The 17,871-nt window shown below is 50.5% G+C and overlaps 1 protein-coding gene across 4 annotated transcripts in view; it reads left to right on the forward strand.

The window, feature by feature from the left end:
• The window catches only part of TBC1D16 (TBC1 domain family member 16), a 107,502-nt gene that overhangs the window by 12,593 nt on the left and 77,038 nt on the right, over positions 1–17,871 (forward strand). For 2 of the 4 annotated variants that reach the window (XM_060171856.1, XM_060171857.1), the window contains exons 2-3: positions 4,955–5,181; positions 6,828–7,350. The exons of 1 other annotated variant lie outside the window; for it this stretch is intronic. In XM_060171856.1, the coding sequence (XP_060027839.1) occupies positions 5,004–5,181; positions 6,828–7,350 (701 nt within the window). In that variant the 5' untranslated portion in view covers positions 4,955–5,003. Of the gene's footprint in view, positions 1–4,954; positions 5,182–6,827; positions 7,351–17,871 lie in introns of those variants that run through there. One more of the 4 variants, XM_060171861.1, reaches the window with a different exon arrangement.

Genomic DNA, 17,871 nt, shown 5'->3' on the forward strand with positions numbered 1-17,871 from the left:
TATTTTTTTTTTTCTTTTTAACCACAAAACTGCTCAGCTCTGGCTTATGGTGGTGTGGGGGATTGAACCTGGGACTTTGGAGCCTCAGGCATGAATGAGAGTCTCTTTGCATAACTATTATGCTATCTACCCCCACAGATTTGGCTATTTTAAATTATTTTAGTCTATATTTGTTTTTTTAATTGTATTTATTTATTGGATAGAGACAACCAGAAATTGAGAGGGAGATGGGTGATAGGGAGAGAAACAGAGAGACACCTGCAGCACTGCTTCACCACATGCAAAGCTTCCCCCCTGCAGGTGGGGACCGGGGGCTCGAACCCAGGTCCTTGCACACTGTAACATGTGTGCTCAACCAGGTGTGCCACCACCCGGCCCCTGACTTGGTTATTTTTATAGATAGTATTGGGAGAATGGGCAGTGGTGCACCTGGTTGAGTGCACATGCTACCATACACAAGAACTTGGGTCCAAGCCCCCAGTTTCCACCTGCAGGGGGAAGCTTCATGAGTGGTGGAGCAGTGCTGCAGGTGTCTCTCCCTTGTCTTCTCTCCCAGTTTCTTTGTCTTTACCTCTCTGTCTCACCCTCTACAAAAGGAGGAGGAAGAGGAAGAGGAGAAGGAAGGGAAGGAGAAGGAGAAGGAGAAGAAGAGGAATTGGGGGGAAGAGAGAGGCAGGGGGAACAGCATAATGGTTCTGCAAATGACTTTCATGCCTGAGCCTCTGAGTTTCCAGGTTCAATCCCCAGCACCACCATAGCTAGAGCTGAGCAGGGTTCAGTTCTTTCTCTCTGTATCTCTCTTTCACTAAAATAAAGTAAAAAGAAGTGAATGGGAAGGAAGAAAGAAAAAATGGTTGCCAGGAACAGTGAAATCATGAAGGCACTGAACCCCAGCCATAGCCTTGGTGGCAAAAACAAATAAACAATAAGTAAATAAGCAAACGGTACTAGGAAAGCAGGCTTGCCATGGAGGCTGGCTCCCAACTGGTGCCTGTCTGTGGGTGTGTGACAGCTATCCAGCACAGAATTGACTGGTGTTTGTTTGTTTATTAATTAGCTAATGACCCAGCACTACTTTCTTTTTTTTTATTTCTTTATTGGGGAATTAATGTTTTACATTCAACAGTAAATACAATAGTTTGTACATGCATAACATTCCCCAGTTTCCCATATAACAGTACAACCCCCACTAGGTCCTCTGTCATCCTTCTTGGACCTGTATACACCCCAGAGTCTTTTACTTTGGTGCAATACACCAATTCCATTTCAGGTTCTACTTTTTTTTTTTTTTCCTGATCTTGTTTTTCAACTTCTGCCTGAGAATGAGATCATCCCATATTCATCCCTCTGTTTCTGACTTACTTCACTCTTTTTCTTTCTTTCTTTCTTTCTTTCTTTCTTTCTTTCTTTTTTTAATTTTATTAATGAGAAGGAGAGAGAAAGAACCAGACATCACTCTATTACATGTGCTGCCAGGGATCAAACTCAGGACCTCATGCTTGAGAGCCCAGCATCTTATCCAGTGTGCCACCTCCCAGACAACTCTAATGCTATTTTCTCATGGCTGTCACCCCATGTCCTGCACACTTACTGGGGATGTAAGCAAGAGATAAGATATCTTGGGCTGGGGAGATAGCTCCTCAGGTTGGGCATGCTCCACAGGCTCCCGTGCTGCATGTGGGGTGCTGTCTTTCTCTCTGTCTCTTAATGAGAAGGGGAAAAGGACCAGGAATGGGAAAATAAAGTATGTGCAAGTACATTCCACCTGGCTGACTTGGGACTTCCTTAATTCAATTTGCATGTGGAGTGGGGGGTTGGGAGACAGTTAAATCCATGAGACACCAGAAAATAGAGTTGTGTTAGGACTGAGAGCTAGATTCCTTCTCCTTCCTCTGGGTGTTGCATTAGTGAAAACAGACGATTGTGCAGGGAGGTGGAGAGGGTGCTTGCTTTTCAATCCTGAGTCCTGGGTTCTATCCCTGGCATCGTATTTGGCAGAGCAGTGTGCTAGTGTTGGTCTCGCCCCTCCCTCCCTTCCCTCCTCCTTCCTTCCTTCTTCTTTCCTTCCTTCCTTCCTTCCTTCCTACCTTCCTTCCTTCCTTCCTTCCTTCTTCTTTCCTTCCTTCCTACCTTCCTTCCTTCCTTCCTTCCTTTCTCTCTCTCTCTCTCTCTCTCTCTTCCTTTCTTTATTCCCTTTAGTTGTCCTTGTTGTTTCATTGTTGTAGTTATTATTGTTGTTATAGATGTCACTGTTGTTGGATAGGACAGAGAGAAATGGAGAGAGGAGGGGAAAACAGAAGGGGAGAGAAAGATAGACACCTGTAGACCTGCTTTACTGCTTGTGAAGCAACCCTGCAGGTGGGGAGCCGGGGGCTCGAACCAGGATCCTTATACCGGTCATTGCGCTTTGTGCCATGTGCGCTTAACCCGCTGCGCTACTGCCCAACTCCCTCTCCCCTCCCTTCTTCCTCTCTCATTAAGCAAACAAATCCTAAAAATAAAAAATAAAAAAGTTTTAGTTCCAGGTTCAAGTACCTGCTCCCCACCTGAAGGGGGGATGCTTCACGACTAGTGAAGCAGGTCTGAAATTGTTCTCTGTCTCACCTCCTCTCTGTCTCCCCATCCTCTCTCAATTTCTCTGTTCTATGTAATAATAATAGCCACCAGGAGTGGTGGCATCATGCCACAGCAACTGGAGGCAAAAAAAGAAAAAAGAAAAGAAAAAAAAGAAAGAAGAAATGCACAGATGCTTTACTTTTTTTTATTTGTGATTGATAGTAGGTCACAAGATTGTAGGATTACAGAGTACACAGATTCTTTGAACTGTGGGATTTAAGAAGGATACATTCTTCTTGAAAATTCTCTGGGGAGCCAGGCGGTAGTGCAGCGGGGTTAAGCGCACGTGGTGTGAAGCACAAGGACCCACTTAAGGATCCTGGTTCGAGTCCCCAGTTCCCCACCTGCAGGGGAGTTGCTTCACAAGCGGTAAAGCAGGTCTGCAGGTGTCTATCTTTCTCTCCCCTTCTGTCTTCCCCTTCTCTCTCCATTTCTCTCTGTCCTATCCAACAACAACAACATCTGTAACAATAATAATAAAACAACAAGGGCAACAAAAGGGAATAGATAAATAAAAAGAAAATTAAAAAAAAAGAAACTTCTCTGAACAGGTTTTCTCTTTAATTTTTTTTTTTTTTGGTCCAGGAAGTGGTGTAGTGGACAAAACATTGGACTCCAGAGTGGGCGGTAGCTCAGTGGTTAAGTGCACGTGGCGCAAAGCGCAAGGACCAGAGTAAGGATCCTGGTTGGAGCCCCCGGCTCCCCACCTGCAGGGGCATCACTTCACAGGTGGTAAAGCAGGTCTGCAGGTGTCTATCTTTTCCTCCCCCCTCTGTCTTCCCCTCCTCTCTCCACTTCTCTGTCCTATCCAACAACGACATCAATAACTACAACAATAAAAACAACAAGGGCAACAAAAGGGAAAATAAATATAAAAAAAAAACAGAATAAAAGAACGTTGGACTCTCAGGCTTGAGGTCCTGAGTTCAATCCCTGGCATCATGTATGCCTGAGTGATGCTCTGGTTTTCTGTCTCCCTACCTCTTTCATATATATTAAATAAATCTTGTGCCTCAAGAGATGTCCAAGTAATATTCTTTTTTTCTTTCTCTGTTTTCATCTCATTCTCATTAATCAATGAATCAATCAGTCTGGGGTGGAGTTAGTGGGGTGTCATCTTTGCTCCCAGGTGGCTGGCTTTGGGGGAGCAGCTGGGGGTGGAGGAGTGTTGTATTGCTTCCCTATACCCCCAAGTCTGCATACTGTTAACCCCTGTCACCCTCCCCTAGAGAGGACCCATCATTTATACAGGTGGGAGCAGGGGGAGGCAGGAGATGGATTTGGGGCTGTAGGGAAGGGGTGAAGCTCCCCAGCTCTTCCCTGGAACCAGGTCCATTTATTACTGATGTAGTAGAGCTCATCAACTGTGAAAGCTCTGTCCCCCTCCTCCTTTCCCAGTGTCCTCTCTGAGCAGTGGACAAGCACCTGGGTTAGTGTCCTTCCTATGTCTAATCAGACCCTTTTTTTTTTTTTTTTGCCTCCAGGGTTATTGCTGGGGCTCGGTGCCTGCACTACGAATCCACTGTTTCTGGAGGCCAATTTTTCCCTTTTGTTGCCCTTGTTGTCTATCATTGTTGTTAATATTCCTGTTGTCGTTGTTGTTGGATACGACAGAGAGAAATGGAGAGAGGAGGGGAAGACAGAGAGGGGGAGAGTAAGACAGACACCTGCAGACCTGCCTCACTGCCTGTGAAGCAACTCCCCTGCAGGTGGGGAGCCGGGGGCTCGAACTAGGGTTCTTACTTATGCCGGTTCTTGAGCTTTGCGCCATGTGTGCTTAACCTGCTGCGCTACCACCCGGCCCCAGACCCTATTTTTTAGATAGGGACAGCACTACAGCTTCCTCCAGTGCAGTGGGGGCCAGGCTGGAACCTGTTTTTTGGGCAAAGCAGTGCACTGTCCAGGTGAGCTATCTCAGCAGCCTTCTAGTTTTGTTTTTTAAAGAATGGCTTGTCCCTGGACATAGGTTCTCAAACTGTTACTGGGGATACCCTTCCTGGCAGAAGCATTCCAGAAGGTGTCTGCGGTGCTGAAGATGGGGGTTGAAGGGGGATGGGCGCCCCTGAAGCTCAGGAAGGCAGCAGGTTGGGGAGTAGTTGCACGGCTGGCTGCCGTGCACCATTTCAGTCCCCCATCAAGTCAGAGCCTGGGGGGTTTCCTGGGACACTGCCTTGGGTCCAGGTGGGGACACTGGCAGTGCCAGGGGGCTGGGCAGTGAGTAGAGGTCCAGTATCCAGTGGACACCCCAGCTGTGCAGCTGTATCCTAGCTGTAACCCTGCCCCAGACCCTTGGCCATGACCCATGACCGTGACCCTGGGCCCTTGCCTCTCCCTGCAGCCCGGCTTCTTGCCCTGGCCCCTGTGGGGAGGATGGGAACACCCTGGCGATGTCTCTGGGCCGACTCCTCCGCCGGGCCTCCTCCAGAGCCTCGGACCTCCTGACCCTCGGCTTGAGCAGTAGTGGCAGCACCCCCTCCGTGCTGGATGGCGAGATTCTCTTCTCCAAGAACAATGTCTGCGTGCACCCACCCGAGGGGCTGCAAGAGCTGGGGGAGCACCACCCAGGTGAGCCCATCCTGAGACCCCTCCTTTAGGCACAGAGAAGGGGCCTGCATGGGTGGCAGGTGGCCAGGCAGTAGAGAGGGGTGGGGATGCACAGTGCGGGCTCTTAAGGGGGGGTGGCAGGGGGTGCTCTCAGCCCTGCAACCCCAGGAACTAAGCTATAGGTGCCAGGGCCTGCACCAGGGCCCCAGTCACTTCTTCCAATGACGTGAAATGGATAAAAATGTTGCTGATTTGCACAATGATCTCACTAGAGTGGCTGAGGCCCAGACCAGCCCTCTGTAGCTGTCATTTTTAGTTCTTATATATTTTTTAAAGATTTATTACTCTCTTTTAAAAATATTTTATTTATTTATTTATTTATTTATTTATTTATTTATTTATTTATTTGACAGATAAGGGGAGAGAGAACCAGACATCACTCCGGTATGTGTGCTGCCAGGGATTGAACTCAGGACCTCATGCTTGAGAGTACAATGCTTTATCCATTATGCCATCTCCCAAGCCACTTTTTTTTTTAACAGGGCAGAAATTGAGAGGAACAGAGAGGGAGAGATGCCTGCAGCACAGCTTCACGGCTCATGAAGCTTCCCTGCTGCAGGCTGAGAACGGGGGCTTGAACCTGGGTCTAGGTGCATGTTAACTCATGCACCTAACCAGGTGTACTGTTGCCTGGCCCTTAATTCATATATATGCCTCCAGGGTTATCACTGCCTGTACTAGATCCACTGCTCCTGGAGGCCATTTTTCCTATTTTGTTGCCCTTGTTGTTGTTCTTGTTATTGTTATTGTTGTTAATATTGTTGGCTAGGACAGAGAGAAATGGAGAGAGATGGGGAAGACAGAGAGGGGGAGAGAAAGAGAGACAACAGCAGACCTGCTTCACTACCTGTGTAGCAACCCTCCTGCAGGTAGGGCGCTGGGGGCTTGAACCAGTATCCTTACACCCATCCTTGCACTTCGTACCATGTGCACTTAACCCACTGTAGTACTGACTGCCCCCCCCCCCAGTTCATATTTTTCAGATTTATTTGTGTGAGAGAGAGGAGGTGAGAGAGGAATCAGGGCATCTTTCTGGCACATGTGATGGGCAGGGACCCCCATGTCCTCCAGGCTCCCAGCCCCCTGAGTGTGTCCTGGATACCTCTTGACCTTGGCCCTGAGCTCTGGGCTGGGTCTGAGGTGTTTGTCTTGGGTGTGGAGCCAGATGCTTTGCTTGAGAGCTGGGGGCAGGGCATGGTGACGGCCTCTTCCTGGCCCCATAGGCCCTTGAGCTGAATGTGGCCTCAGCCTCTAGTGCCCCTTGCCCACCACTGGCTGTCAGCCACTGGCTTTCCCGATCCACTGGGCACAGAGAATGCAGTGCCCACAAGAGTGGCTAGAGCCAGGGCCTGAGGACTATTGGGCGGCAGCTTATATCCCAGAAAGCTTTTGACAACATAAGCAGGGCGGGGAGGGGACTCTCACGGCATCCTGAATTGGCTGAGTCTGATGCGGGGAGAGGAGGTAGGAGGGCTTTGGGCTTGTCAGACTTGGGGAGACAGTTCCCTCCAGTGGCTGGGTGCCAAGTCTGAGGTCCAGCAGGCTCTCACCACTGGAGGGGGGCAACCCCACAGCCCAGCCTTCCCTGACATTGCCCCTCTCCACAGGATACCTGTGCTTATACATGGAGAAGGATGAGCTACTGGGGGCCACCCTCATCCTCACCTGGGTCCCCAACTCCCGCATCCAGCGGCAGGATGAGGAGGCACTGCGTTACATCACCCCAGAGAGCTCCCCTGTGCGCAGGACCCCCAGGCGCCGGCGCACCCAGAGCTCGGGCCCCCCCCTCAGATGCTCCCTCACGGAACTGAGGCGCCCCCTGACCCCTGGACATGAGGACATCCTGGTGGTGGCGCAGAGCCTCCGGGATGCCATGCATGTAGGGGACAAGCCGGCCCCCAGAGGTCAGGGCCCCCCCAGCGCATGGGCCAGCCCAGAGGAGGGGGGCCCAGTGGTGCGGTCCGAGGCACTGGAGGAGGAGGGCTCCTGGGAACTGTCAGCGGATGGTGTGAGCAGGGACAGCTCCTTCGACTCAGACTCTGACGCCTTTTCCTCACCCCTCTGCCTGTCACCTGTCAGTGCCGCCCTGGCTGAGAGCAGCAGCAGCGTGTTCCTAGAGACCCCTGGCGGGTGAGTGCCAACTCAGACCCAGGCTCTTGGGTGGGTGACTGAGCCTGCAGGTCAGTTTAGCCATTGTATGGAAACCCAGGCAGACTGTGGTGATGGTGGTGCTAATCTCAGTCCCTCCAGCATGGTGATGTGTGCTGGCCTCAGTCCCTCTAGCATGGTGATGAGTGCTGGCCTCAGTCTCTCAGCTGGCCATTGCTTAGCAGGCCTGGGAGACAGCCAGGTCCCTGTGTACCATGTGCTCCTAGCTACAGCCTGTGAGGCAGGTCCCTGCCACCTCAGGCGGAGTTCAGAGAGGCTAAGCCACTTCCCAGAGGTCACACAGCCAGAATTCCAGCCCAGCTGAGCTGGGTCTACACTGGGCAGAAAGGACTGGAGATAACTGTGAGCCAGGGGACTACGCATCAGGGACAAGGGACAATTTCTGACTTCAGTGGTGAGGACTTGGCAATGTGTTCATCCTCAGTGTGATCTTGCAAGTAGCTGTGTGTGTGTGTGTGTGTGGGGGGTGGCATAAGAACCCTGGTGGGGGGGGGGGTGTCAGATACCACTTGCCTCACTAGCCTCCATGTAATGCTACAGGTGTTGCTGAGTGGCACTGAGCTGTGTGGGGGTTCGGTCTACCTCCACCTCCCTTGTGGGGCTTAGTCAGAGCTCCCCCTTGTGGTACCACATCGCCAGTGCAGCCATGCCATGCCCCATTCCTCTGAGGGCCAGTGGAAAGCCAGATGTCTGGTACCCCAGATCCATATGGTGTCTGAGCTCAGTCCTCACTCTGCCCCAAGTGTGGTTCCCTTATTAGTTGCTGAGCTTGACCCAAGGCTCCTCCCTGCAGCTCGATTGCTTAAGGAACCAGCCCTCGGGGGGGGCTGGCAGGGCACCCCTAGGCTGCTTATCTCTTGCCACCTCCTCTCCCATGCCCTTGTTTGTTGTGGGGTGATGATGCCTATTTGTGGAGACCCCAGGGCTCTCTGGCCCATGTCTCCTATTCCTTCCTTTGTGGCTATCCACCTGTTTTGGCTGAGATAGTCCTGATGTCCAGGAATTTCCAGATGCTGCCAGAGTTCCTGACTGCATCCAGGATTGGCTCCAGGCACATGTAACAGTGTCAGAAGACTTTTCTCTCTGATGAGGGTGAGGGTTGCTGGCATCCAGTGAGAAGACACTGAGGATGCTAACCAGAGACTCTGAGTCCTTGTTTGGACGTGAGTCCTACAGTCAGGAACTCTTTAAATTTAAGGTAAAATACACTCAATATACACTTTATTATTTGTATTTAGAGACAGGAAATTTGAGAGGGAAGGGACATGTGGAGAGACCAAGAGACACCTGCAGCCTTGCTTCACCACTCAGGAAGCTTCCTCCCTGCCACTGGGGACCAGGGTCTTGAACCCAGGTCCTTCATATGGTAACCTGTGCTACTGCCTGACCCCAATATAACCACTTTAAAATATATGCTTCTGGGGCATTTATTACTCTCAGAGTAGTATGGTCTCTCTCTCTCTCTTTGCAAGATTTCTCTCTTTAACAATTAATTTACTTACTTGTAAAAATCAGAATATCACTCTGGCATATTTGATACTTGGGGTTTGAACTTGGGACCTCATTCTTGCAAGTCTAACATTATTCTCTCTGCACCACTCCCCTAGCTGCTCCAAAACATTTTTAATAAACATTTATTTATGTATTCCCTTTTGTTGCCCTTGTTTTATTGCTATAGTTATTATTGATGTCATTGTTGGATAGGACAGAGAGAAATGGAGAGAGGAGGGGAAGAGAAAGACAGACACCTGCAGACCTGCTTCACTGCTTGTGAAGCAACTCCCCTGCAGCTGGGGATCTGGGGCTTAGAACCGGGATCCTTACGCTAGTCCTTGCTTTGCGCCACCTGCGCTTAACCCACTGCGCTACCGCCCGACTCCTGGAAAACCTTCATTCATTCATTTTTTCTTTTATTTCTTCCTTAAATTTTTTTTATTCCTTTATTAACATGAGACAGAAGGAGGGAGAGAGAACCAGAGCATTACTCTGGTACATTCGATGCTAAGGACTGAACTCAGGACCTCATGCTAGAGAAAGAGTCTGCTGCTCCAGTCACTGTGTATCTCCCTGCCCCATACCTCCAGGCTACCAGAAAGCAACCTCATATCCATTCCCAGTCACTCCCAGTACCCAGCTCCCAGCTTCCTGTTCCAGTCATTTCCCTTCACCATTACCCCTGTGTCTGGTGACTGTCCTCCTGTCCTTGAATCTCATCCTGAGTCCCTGTCAAGTGGACTCTGAGAACTGCATTCCATAGCGCCACCTGCTCACTACCCTACACACTCCTGCCAAGGTTGACTGCTACCCCTCCATCGTGAACCCTTTCTGCAGTGAGCCCACTGGTGTCATCACCCTGCATCCCATACTGCCTCCCCCTTGCTTAATTTTGGGGTATTTGCTCAGAACTGCTTCCCAGAGGGCTCTGCAGTTCCTGGGCTGTGGACAAGGAGCTGGCCCCACCTTGGGGAGCCCTGGCACTCCCACAACTTTGCATAGGGATGGGGTCCCCCTGCCTCACCAGGGGAAGGGGGCTGGTGGGAAAGCCTGCGGGGGGCCGAAGGCCTGCAGCGGCTGTGAATGACTGACAGGCAGCAGGTAGCTGGAAGCAAAGCTGATGTGGGTGTCGGGAGTTGCTGGCCTCTCCATCTATCTTGCGGTTTTTCTGGGGTGGTTTAGTGCGAGCCTGGATGGAGGCACCACCAGCCCTGCAACCTGTGTCCCTGCTGCTTTGCTCTCGGCCTGGTGGACTTGCCCACATGAGGATGAGCCCGTTAGTCCTGGACGAGGTGGCTGTGCTGGCACCTTACTGGTCCCCGTGTGCAGCATGGCCCTCGGGCACAGGGCTCCAGGGTTCCAGAAAGAGCGCCTCCGGACCCCCAGGGACAGACTCCACAGAGGGTCGTGGCCCTGGCTAGCTGCACTCACCTGCAGCAAGCATTTTGTGTCCATTCACTCATTCATTCATTTATTCATTTAATTGAGAGCCACGGTCAGCTAGTCCTGGAACCGCCGATGTTTTGACTTCCCCCGCTTTTTGCACTGCACAAAGCCTGCTCCCTACTTTAGCCTCCTAGGAAATTCCTGCACCTTTCCCAGCACTGACCCTGCCGCCCTTTCTTCACTTCCCGCCCTCCAGGTTTCTAAATGAACTAGCTTTCCAGGAGGGGAGGAGGGAGGCTGGCTCGCGGGAGTCCTCTAGTGGCGAGACCGGAGAACGACACGTGGAGACTGCACATCTTGGGAATGGATGGGGGAGGAGAAAGAGTACCCACCAACCCTCCCGCATCTCCTAACACCCCCCATTTTGCTCACAGAAAGACCACCTACCATATTCCGGAATCCTTGCCCATCCGGTCACTGGAGGACCAAGGAAGGTGGGCAGGGAGTTCTCCCCACAGCTGAGTCCCTCACAGGGGCCCCACCCCTGATGGACTGTGCTGCTGCTGTTGGTTTCTTTTTTTGTGGTAGAGTGTGAGAGACACAGAGATGGAGAGAGGAGAGACAGCTCAGTACTGTTCCACCGCTTGTAAAGCTATCCCCTCTGCAGGTGGGGGCTGGGAAAATGTGCACTCTGTGGGTTGAGCTACCACTCGGGCCCTGGAGTCTTGGGTTTTCCATAAGATGAGTAAGCAGAAGTGTGTCCATGCTAAGACCCCATACTGCACAGCACAGGTGGCAAGGGAGAGGGGCCCAAGTGTTAGGACAGTGTGGTTGTGAGTCAGTACTTACTCTACTTGATGACCAAACCTGTTTTCCTGTGATTATATTCATCCAGTGACAACTTCCAACTTTTTTTAAAAGATTTTATTTATTGATTCATGAGAAGTGATAGGAGAGAGAAAGGACCAGACATTACTCTGGTACATGTGCTGCCAGGAATTGAACTCGGGACCTCATGCTTGAGAATCGAAATCCTTATCTACTGCACCACCTTCCAGACCACACAACTTCCAACTTTTTCAAAAAGTATTTTATTTAATTTACTTATTTGGATAAGACAGAGGCATCAAGAGGGAAGGGGGAGGTAGAGAGGGAGCGAGAAAGAGACACCTGCTGACCTGCTTTACCACTTGTGATGCTTACCCCCTGCAGGTGGGGGACTGGGGCCTTGAACCTGTGTCCTTGTGCATGGTAACTCATGTACATGTGTGTTCAACCAGGTGTATCACAGCCCAGCCCCCCCTTTTTTTTAATCATCACTGAGACTTTGTTGCTCCTAGATGACTTTTTCAGATGGAGAAAGAGATGGAAACAAAGTGGGGTGGGGGAGAGTGAGTGAAAGAGCCCCCAGCAACAAAGCTTCCTTCAACATAATGGGGGCGGGCCTTGAACCTTCATCACACACATGGCAAAGCAGCACACTGTCCAGGTGAGCTATTTCACTAGCCCTGGCAACCAACATTTAAACTGGATAGCAGTAGGGCTGGGAGAGATAACTCACCTGGTGAGGCACTGCCTTGCCAGCCACAAGGTCCAGCCCCTGGTACCACATGTGAAATGCCCCTGGTACCAGAGGGGCCCTTGGTGCTGTGGTGTCTATTGTAAATTAACTTAAAAAGAGGTTTGGGTATTGGGGCTGCTTGTGGCACATATAGAAGAATTCACAGAGGGAGCTGGGAACTGGTTTAATCAATACACGGTTTATTAGAGTGAAACAGGTGAAAGGCAAAATCAGCAATTATCATCAGGGGTTAAGCGTACGCTAGGTCTATAAAGTCTGAATATGGTTATTGAAGTTGAGTCCCATAAGATAAACAATTATAAGCTCTGGTAAAGGTTGCTCATGGCTGTAGAGGGGTCTAAAAGTTTACCGGCTAGCAGAGTCACACGTGCTCAGTTCCCAGGAGAAGCAGCCATGGCGGATACCTGACCAGAAGAAGCTTCTGACCAGAAGCAGCAGCAGCAGCAGCCAAAGAGACTCATGTGCTCCAAGTCCCTGCTTTTATACACTCCCTTCTCTGAAGCACCTCCTCAGGGTGACATCATTTGTATGCTGATAGTCCCAAACTCCTGCTGGGGTCACCACAGGTGTCTCCCCTTCTCTCTGTCTCTTTATCTGGGTGAGAAAAAAAGGCCTGGGGTGGTGACACTGCACCTGGACCCATTGAAATGGATGGATAGATTAGTGGGTGGATGGGTGGATGGATAGATGGATGGATAAATCTTGCTGTGGTGACAAGTCTACATGCCCTGGAAGTGACTGCTGTGGCTATATCTGGATTTCACTGTTGATTCTTGATGAGTTAGAAGCTCAAGGGCCCCTGTGCAGCTGGGGCTTCTGGGGGAGAGGTTGAAGGCAACCCACCTCCAGCCTGGCAGCTCCCTGTCCTCTGTTGAGAGGAAGGGGGGAGGAGGGCAACTTAGTGGGTGCCCTCACCTGCGCCACCTGTATGGGGAGGGGAAGAAGGAGGAAGAGGAGGAGGGTGAACATCACCAGAGTCACTGGCAGAAGGTAAGGAGAAGGAACAGCAGAGCCCCGATACCACATGAGAAGCACTAAGGCACACTGGAAGCCCCAGTGCTATGCTCTCTCCCTCGCTGTCTCTCTCTGTGCCTTATCTGGATGAGCAGGTACCCTGGAGCTGTGAAGTCGCCCATAGGTGCAGCCATCTCCATAAAAACTATGAAAGGGGGGTGTAAGGACTGCCTCCACCCAGGAGAGTGATGTCACTGGCCAGTGTGGAGTGGGGTGCTGGGGTGTCAGTGGACAGACTCAGGAGATCAAAGTGAGAACTGGGGAGCTGGGGTGCCTAGGCACTGGGAGGGCCCCCTCCTCCTCTCCTGACGTTGGAGGCCAGTGCCAGGCGGCTCTGGAGATAACTTGGAATGACCTTAGGCCTACTGGGACCCCATGGCAGCCTGGCAGCTGAGCTCCCCAGAATCTGTTTGGATTTGTGTGTTTGGAAGTGGAGTTGAAACTGGTTTCCTTAAAACACTGCACATGGTGAGTCGGGCAGTAGTGCTGCGGGTTAAGCACACGTGGCTCAAAGTGCTAGGACTGGTGTAAGGATCTGGGTTCGAGCCCCCAGCTCCCCACGTACAGGGGAGTCGCTTCACAGGTAGTGAAGCAGGTCTGCAGGTGTCTGTCTTTCTCTCCCCTTCTCTGTCTTCCCCTTCTCTCTCCATTTCTCTCTGTCCTATCCAACAACAACGACATCAGTAACAACAATAACTACAACAATAATGAAAAACAATAAGGGCAACAAAAGGGAATATATATATATATATATATATATATATATATATATATATGCCATGCATATATATATATATGCATGGCACATGGCTCAGGGGTCCTGCAGTCTGCTCTGTTCCCTCCATCCTGGCCCTGTCTGCAACTACTCCCCTGGCCTGGCCTGAGGAGACCCTGTCCTGGGAGACTGTACTGGTGGGGCAGCCAGGATGTCCTGGCTGTGTGTCCTGACCCACAGCCTCTGGGTCGACAGGCACCTGCCTAGGATCAAGCCTCCGCAGGCCACCTCAGTGCCAGGCAAGTGTGCTAGGCCCCTTGCTGCCTGCCTGCACCTCTGGGAGGTGGCACTGTCCCAGGCTGGGGGGTGGACAGAACTGATAGTGCATGGTGGCTGGGTCCCTGGAGTGCCAGCCCTGGGACCTGGCTCTTGGGCTCAATTGCCTGGGCAGGGGCAGCAGGTGGTGTGGAGGAAACCCTAAACTCTGTGGTCAGGGTGCCCACGTGCCCCTGAGCCTGGCTTGGCCCTACTCCGAGCCTCTGTGTTTTCACCCTGAGGGCCACGGGGGGCAGGGCCTGGAAAAGCTCTTTGACAAGCATCCAGCTGCGTGACTGTGGGGACTAAAATGACAATGACACATGAGTGGCTCCTGGCAGTGCCAGCCCTTATGCTGTGCCCCAGCAAGTGTGAGAAGCAGCAGGTGGGGAGGGGTGGTAGAGCTATTCTGCAGGTTTCAGAGCTCAGATGCCCCTGCCCCTAGCAGGTATCACAGGACTGTCTCCTGAGGTCAAGAGCGGAGCCTTCCTGCCTCCAGGTCCTGAGGGACCCCAGGCTATCTCCTGTTGGGGGGATACCAGCTATTGGATCTAGGGTGCTCTTTAATCCATCTTCTGTCCTGTGACTAGTGACATCTGTGAGGGCCCTGTTCATAAAGAAGGTCTGGTGTCAATTTGGGATACTGTCTTATCCGTGTGGACTTCGATCCTTGGAACCATTCCTGTTTAGAGAGACGCTGAGGCTTGGAGGCAGTGCCAGGATGACAGTTCTGTGTCACAGATGAAAAGTAGGTGACTGGGCACAGTGGATAAAGCACTGGACTCAAGCAGGAGGTCGTGAGTTCGATTCCCCAGCATCGTATGTGCCAGAGCCCTGCTCTGGCTCTTTCTCTCTTATGTAAATAAATAGATCAGTCAGATAAAAGAAAGACAAATGAGGGACCCAGGGTTGACTGGGCAGTGGAGCATGTATTTTGCACACTTGAGTCCCAAATTTCACCCCGGCACTGCTCGTGGTGGAGAGTGCTCTGACCTGTCTCCCCTCCCCTCAGTGAATAAACACTGTGCAGATTTCAGGTCCTCCAGGCCTGGTGAGGCCCCTCTGTCTGGAACTGCCTGGAAACCTGCTGTCACTGTGACCAGGACTGTTGACCCCCAGGGACCGAGCCCAAGACTAGAGGCCATGCAAAGGCGAGGTGGAAGTCTAATCTAAAAGTGACAGAAATTATGTGGGTCTGTTTTAAACTTGGAAGGGTGGCAAAATAGCTCACTTGGACAGTTCGTTGCCTTGCCATATGTGTGGCCCGGGGTTTAAGCCCAGCCCTTGCTGTACTAGAGGGAGCTTTAGTGCTTCTGTCTCTTTCTTTCATTGTCTCTGACTAAGCAGAGCCAGCCCAGAGCAGTGAAGCCACAGAGAGGACATAAAAAGAAAATTAAAAATCTGGGGGAAAGGCATGGTGCAGGCATATGGGCAGGCCCAGGTCTCCTGTATCTCTTATACATTCCTGGGGGCTGTAGCTGTCACAAGGCTGTCCCGTGGTGGGAGACAGATTCTTGCTACAACTGAGACAAAGTGTGTGCCCATAACTCATCAAGGTCCCTGTTTTTCAAGCTTTATTATTTTTTAAATATTTATTTACTCCCTTTTGTTGCCCTTGTTATTTTATTGTTGTAGCTATTCTTGTTATTGATGTCATAATTGTTGGATAGGACAGAGAGAAATGGAGAGAGGAGGGAAACACAGAGAGGGGGAGAGAAAGATAGACACCTGCAGACCTGCTTCATCGCCTCTGAAGTGACTCCCCTGCAGGTGGGGAGCCAGAGGCTTGAACCAGGATACTTATGCCAGTCCTTGCGCTTTGTGCCACGTGTGCTTAACTTGCTGCACAAGCTTTATTATTTTTAGAAACTATTTTTTATTTAACTTAATTAGAGAGACCAGAACGAAAGACAGAGACAGAGACACCAGAGCCCAGCTCAGCTCTGGCTGATGGTGGTGCTGGGGAATGAACCTGAGACCTCAGATCCTCATGCATGAAAGTCATTTGCAGAACCATTATGCTGTCTCACCAACCCTATTATTATTTTTTTGTATTATTTATGAGAAAGAGGACTGGGTGATGGCACACCTGGTTATACACACATAGTACTAAATGCCATGAAGGATCCAGATTTGAGCACCCGGCTCCCCACCTTAGGGGGGAACCTTCACAAGTGGTGAAGCAGATCTGCAGTTGTCTATCTTTTTCTTTTTTCTTTTTTTCTTTTTTTTTCTTTAAAGATTTTATTCATTTGTGAGAAAGGAGGAGAGAGAAAGAACTAGATATCACTCTGGCACATGTGTTGCCGGGGATCAAACTCGGGACCTCATGCTTGAGAGTCCAAAGCTTTATCACTGTGCCACCTCCCGGACCACAGTTGTCTATCTTTTTCTATACCTTCCCTTCCTTTTTCAGTTTCTCTCTGGCCTCCAGGAGCAGTGGATTCATAGTGCAGATTCCGAGCCCCAGCAATAATCCTGGAGGCAAAAGAAAAAAAAAAGGAGAGCACCACTCCAGCATGTGTAATGGGGAACATCAAACCAAGGACCTTACACCCACAAAAATCAGCTCCTGATTGCATCAGCCAAATTGTTGCTTGTCATCAAGCATTCTTGTGTATGTGTGTGTGTGTGTGTGTGTGTGTGTGTGTGTGTGTAAATGTTTGAAAAATGCCAGAATCATTCTTCACAAAGGAACCTGCCTGTGGGTGTTCCCAGCAGCTCTGCTAATCTCCAAGATGGGGAGGGCGAAGGGCAAGAGACAACTCACACATTTTACCATGCTTAAGGACCAGGGTTTGAACTCCTGGCCTGGGAGCACCAGGCAAAGGGCAGAGGGGGAAGCTTCGCAAGTGGTGGAATGGTGTTGTGCTGTCTCTCATGCTCTAGCCAATAACAACAAAAACAAAAAGTGTGCTTGGAGCAGTGGATTCATGCAGGTGTGAAAACCCTGGCAGAAGATGTTACTGTTGCTGATGTAGATAATGATAATAACAATTAGCCCAAACTGGAAGCAACCAAGCAAAGTGCCTTTTCAGTAGATAAGTGGATAAAAATGCTGTCGTGTATCCATCAATAGATGTAAAGAAACTTAGCAATTAAAAGAAATGAGGGAGTGAGGTGGTGGCACACCAGGTTAAGCACACATATCACCATGTAAAAGTACCTGGGTTCGAGCCCTGCTCCCCACCTGCAGGGGGCCCACTTCGCAAATGCGAAACAGGTGTCTCTCTTTCTCTCCCTCTCTCAATCTTCCTGTCCTCTCAATTTCTCTCTGTCCTGTCTAATAAAAATTAGGAAAAAATTAGGAAAACGGGGTTGGGTGGTAGTGCAGCAGGTTAAGAGCTGTGGCACAAAGTGCAAGGACCATAAGGATCCCGGTTTGAGCTCCCAGCTACCCATCTGCAGGGGAGTCGCTTCACAGGTAGTGAAGCAGATCTGCAGGTGTTTGTCTTTCTCTCCCCCTCTTTGTCTTCCCTCCTCTTTCCATTTCTCTCTGTCCTATCCAATAACAACAACATCAATAACAACAACAATAACAATAAAAAACAAAGGCAACAAAAGAGAAAATAAACATATATATATTTAAAATTGGGGGGGGGGAAATAGCCGCCGGGAGCAGTGGATTTGTAGTGCTGGCACTGAACCCCAGCAATAGCCCTGGAAACAAAAAAGAAAAAGCAAGAAAGGAAGGAAGAAATGATAGAGGACCAACAAGATAGCGCACCTGGATCGTGCACTTGCTTTGTCATTCATACAGCCCAGGTTTGAGTCTGACCCCTGGGACCAGACTGTAGAGAGTGGTGCTCTCATGTTTTCCCCTCTGTCTTTCTCTTTCTCCCTCCCTTCCTCCTTCCCTCCCTCCATTCTTTCCTTCCTTCCTTCCTAAGTGTTTAGTTAGGAGGAAAAAAGGGGCTGGGGGGACAGCATAGTGGTTATGCTTCATGTTTGAGGCTCAGAGGTCCCAGGTTCAACC

The sequence above is a fragment of the Erinaceus europaeus genome, chromosome 14 (assembly GCF_950295315.1).
Source record: "Erinaceus europaeus chromosome 14, mEriEur2.1, whole genome shotgun sequence".
NCBI lineage: Eukaryota > Metazoa > Chordata > Mammalia > Eulipotyphla > Erinaceidae > Erinaceus > Erinaceus europaeus.